General features: G+C 35.4%; 1 protein-coding gene across 1 annotated transcript in view; it reads left to right on the top strand.

Moving 5' to 3' along the window:
- The window catches only part of LOC107594895 (rap guanine nucleotide exchange factor 2-like), a 67,828-nt gene that overhangs the window by 19,071 nt on the left and 44,122 nt on the right, over positions 1-4,635 (top strand). Inside the window, exon 4 of the mRNA XM_016285107.1 lies at positions 58-225. Within this exon, the coding sequence (XP_016140593.1) occupies positions 58-225 (168 nt within the window). The remainder of the gene's footprint in view (positions 1-57; positions 226-4,635) is intronic.

Raw genomic sequence — 4,635 nt, 5'->3', positions numbered from 1 at the left:
GGGGGTGAGGAGAGAGAGAGAGAGGGAGTCTTACTCAAATTGCTCCTCCGTTTGCAGGTGGACTATATGGATGAGAATGAGGAGTATTTCCAGCGGCAGGCATCGCACCGACAGTCCCGCCGAAGGTTTCGTAAGATCAACCAGAAGGGCGAGAGACAGACCATCATCGACACCGTAGACCCCTATCCTGCCGGCAAGCCGCCCGTTGCACGGCGATACCATACGGTCAGTCGTATGCTTTAATTTTACCTGCACTGCTTCTCTTTTGCCCCTCCCCCTGTATGACTGTCTGCGTTCCTGTTCCTCACCTGTTCAGCTTTGCTTTCCTGTTTGTTTAAATGCTGGTAAATGTGTCATTGCAAATGCTTGTTTTCCCCCCCCCCTTTTTTTCATTATTTATGCATAGGGATTTATGGTATGATCAAAATCTGAAAGTATCACTGATTTTAGATTGTTGTATCATAGTATAGTTATTTGTACTGGATTTTCAGTTAAGAATGGTTTATATATTAAATAATAATACAGTTATGCTTATTTGTTGGACATTCCAATGAATTGAACAGTATTTTATTCAGCAAGCATTAATTAGATAAAAAATGACAGTAAAACATTTATAATTTTACAAAAGATAAATGCTGTTGTTTTGAACTTTCTATTTATCAAAGAAAGAAATAGATTTAAATGTTCTTGTGGCTCAGTGGTAGAGCACTGCGTTAGCAGCGCAAAAGGTCGTGGATTTAATTCCCAGGGAACACACATTCTGGTAAAAAATGTATAGCCTGAATGCACTGTAAGTTGCTTTGGATAAAAGCGTCTGCTAAATGCATACATTTATTTAAAGGGGTCATATGATGCCCATTTTCCACAAGTTGATATGATTCTTTAGGGTCTTAATGAAAAGTCTGTTACATAGTTTGGTTAAAATTTCTCAATGGTAGTGTAAAACACCTTTTTTACCCTGTCAAAACAGCTCTTTTCAGATCAAGCCGTTTTTGTAGCATTTCCCTTTAAATGTTAATGAGCTCTGCTGATTATTAGGAAAGGCGATTTGCAAAGATTCATTACAAAACATATATTCACTTCTTCTGTAGATGAGGCTGGATCATGAATGATTCGCGCGAACATAGATGCCTTTAGGCAGATCGGGGGAGCATTCCTTTCAGAAACAAACGAAATCCACTGCGAGTTCAGTGGCTCAGAGGTCAGGAGTAAATGAGGACTGCTATGTTCATTATTACATCCAACAACAGAACACCTCAATCGCTTATGAGTCATTCTTGTCTACATCTGCTCCGGCGGTGAAACAATGGCGGACTGATGACAGCTCACTCAGGGCGGGTCTAAGGTAAGACACCAGTCCAGTCTGTGCTGAAACGCTGCTGTCAATCAAACTATCGTGGGAGGGGCCTGTCGGTGTGATGTCACACAGACAGGCATCTGAGATTGGCTGGATTTGAGAAAGAGGAAAACATTTAACGAGATAAAAAAAAAAACACTGGGTGGATTTTTATCATTATAGGGTGGTTGTGTACACACACTGCCAACACACGTTTCAGTTCTAACAACTTGTAAAAGGGCATGTAGCATCCTATGACCCCTTTAATTTATAAAAAAATCCTAAAAAAAAAAAAAAAAAAAACGCCATATTTTTCCACAAAAAATCCTATACAGTACAACTGTTTTCAACATTGATAATAAGAAATGTCTCTTAAGCACCAAATCAGCATATTAGAATAATTTCTAAAGGATCATGTGACAGTGATAATTCAGCTCTGCAATAGATATTTGTAATAATAATCATGCAGTTCTGCTTTTTTTTTTTTTTTTGGATAATCCAATGAATTGCATTTATTAAAGCTTTATTGGGATAAAAGTGTTATTGTTTGTATGCAAACCAATTATTACCAGTTAAAATAATTTTTAAACGAATGATTTCTGTGCACAAACAGCTTAACATTATTTAACACATAACTCAGAACTAATATTGTTAAACAACATACAGCATTTAAAGCTGTAAAATAGCCAATATGTGCAAGTTCATCTCTTTTTTGTCACTTTTATGTGTAAGTAATGCGAATAATGATGATGAAAATCTGTACCACTTGATGCATTTCTAATGTTGCGTGGTATATACTGTCATTTGGTAACATTAACCACTTCTCTTTCCTCGTATTACCAATGTGGAAGGAACAAGATTTCCGTATCCTTCCTATCCTTCCTGTGAACTTTGTTCTGCTATTATATTTGCATTTGTTCCACGGTTACTGTAAGAATCTATTCATTTAGTGCAGCTACTGCAGCCCCATCCTCATGGGGTTGTGTTCAATTATTTGTTTTTATCTTCTGCCTTAAAGGAATATTCTGGGTTAAAAACAACTTAAGCTCTATCGACAACATCTGTGACAATTATGACTCTCTGAATTTGTCAAAAAGGAACAGAAAAAGTATATACAGTTTTTACAAAGGAAGCTAGCAAGTGTGCAGCACTGCAGCCATTTTTTTTTTCTTTTTTCACGTAGTGTTTTTTGTTTACTATATGGTAGGGAAGCATGCATATCAGATGCAGCCAGTGGCTGTTTCAGTTATCAGACTCTTGCTTTACTTACATTTTTCTCTGTATATTAGGCAGGTTAGAATAAATTATTATAGCAAAAAAAAGGTGTTAGCTGGTGTTCTGCCTATGTGTTTGCTGTCGGTCTGTCGTGTTGGCTTAAGATGTGCTGGTGTTTTATGCACTCATTCCCCACTGTGCTCTGGCCAGGTTGAAGTGAGAATCCACAGCACTGCTACCATCTGTGTGTGTGATATACAGCATCACTGAGCCCCAGCTGAGTAAAGAAAGAATACATTTATGTGTTTGTATATTTACATTTGTTAAGATTAGATAAAAGATTCAGATATCTAATATTTACATTAGTTATCAACCATAATTGTTTTTTCATTCGATAATTCTTAAAATGGTTGCATTTGTTCCCCATAATCTTGGATATGTGGTTACATCCTTGGCTGTAGGTCAAAAGTTGTAGGTCAAATTTACCCTCTTAATATATCCCAGTGCTAACACATATTTTTAAAATCTGTCATTAATTGCTGTTATGTTATTACATTAACCCACATTTAAAGAAGTATTGCCATTTTTATTTATTTTGTCATTTTATTATTTAATTTTATTTTGATGCCATATTACTAGGGGTGTTACAATATCCCCGCGCAGACCTTTCAGATATATTTGCATTATACTGGCTCATTCACAAGTGGTGGTATGTAAAATATTTTGTCTTCACATCAGGCAAGTGGCCGCATGATAAGCGGGAAAATTACGCAGTGTACTCTTTATCCAGGCATAAAAACAGAATTCACAGTTTAACGCGGAATGTCACAGAATTTGTCAAATTTTGAATGAATGAATCAAAAGTAGGTCATTACACTTAAATCAAATCACGATATGGACTAGTATCTGTAAATATTAATCCGCAAAAGTTGATTTAAATATGAATCCTGCATGTTCTGCCTGTCTCGGTTAATGAATGGCGCAGACGCGCGGTTTCATTTACTACACACATACTGAAGCACGCCTGACACTTGCGGTGATTTCAGCGTCTGCCGTCTCACTAAATGAGGTCGTAAACACATGAACAACATCTCCAGAACTGCTCTGAGAGTCATTTCATGAGCATTTTAGCGTTTGATTTGAGTAAAACTAGCATCATATCTCATACACAGAACTGTAAAGGTATTCACGGCAGCCCGTCAAAATAAAAGTCCGGTTTGGTTTGAAGACATTGTGCGTATAACTATTTTTCAGTAGAATGTACATAGCCTACTACTACTACTACTACTACTACTACTACTACTACTACTACTACTACTACTACTACTACTACTACTACTACTACTACTACTACTACTACTACTACTACTACTAAAATGAAACAAACATTATTTTTTAAGGAATAATCACACAAAACATTTCTTCCATGTTTTAATTTTAATAGTAAATCCCCATTGTTTGCCAAAAAATCTTGTTTGCTTAATTTTCAATAATTAAAAGATAAATGATCAATTAAATTAATGTTTTATGCCTTCATTTGATAACCAGAAAAAATGAAAATATACAACACAGAATTTCTGAGAATTTCTAAAATTTATAAATTAAGTTGTTTTATGCATTCAAATAATTAGACATGCTAAAACACAGAATTTCGTAACAATACAAGATACAAATAATATGGTGAGAAAAAATAAAACATTTCATAGGGCCCTAACCTTGTAATTTTTGTTAAACTTTTAATAAATTGATGTGAAAATGTATAAGTTTCATGATTTTAATTAATAAGAATAAAATACTATTTTTCCCTATATATTTCATCATTGAGGATTTCTTTAAAAAATTCGGTAACACTTTACTTGAAGGGGTGTGCATAAGACTGGCATGGCACCTTCATAATCATGACATGACACATGTCATGAATATGAAGGAGGTTTTATGCATGTTTATGACAACTGTCATTAAGTGTCATTCGCTCAGTTATGTCATTTTTAATGCAAATATGACATTATTTGACCTAACCCTACCCCTACCCTTACCCCTAACCATAGCCCATAACAAAGACATCTCAAACAATGTCATCTTTG

Source organism: Sinocyclocheilus grahami, unplaced genomic scaffold (genome assembly GCF_001515645.1).
Source record: "Sinocyclocheilus grahami isolate Dianchi unplaced genomic scaffold, SAMN03320097.WGS_v1.1 scaffold192.1, whole genome shotgun sequence".
Classification (NCBI taxonomy): Eukaryota; Metazoa; Chordata; class Actinopteri; order Cypriniformes; family Cyprinidae; genus Sinocyclocheilus; species Sinocyclocheilus grahami.
Note: the sequence above shows the minus strand (reverse complement) of the source record. Positions and strands in the feature narration are given on the sequence as shown.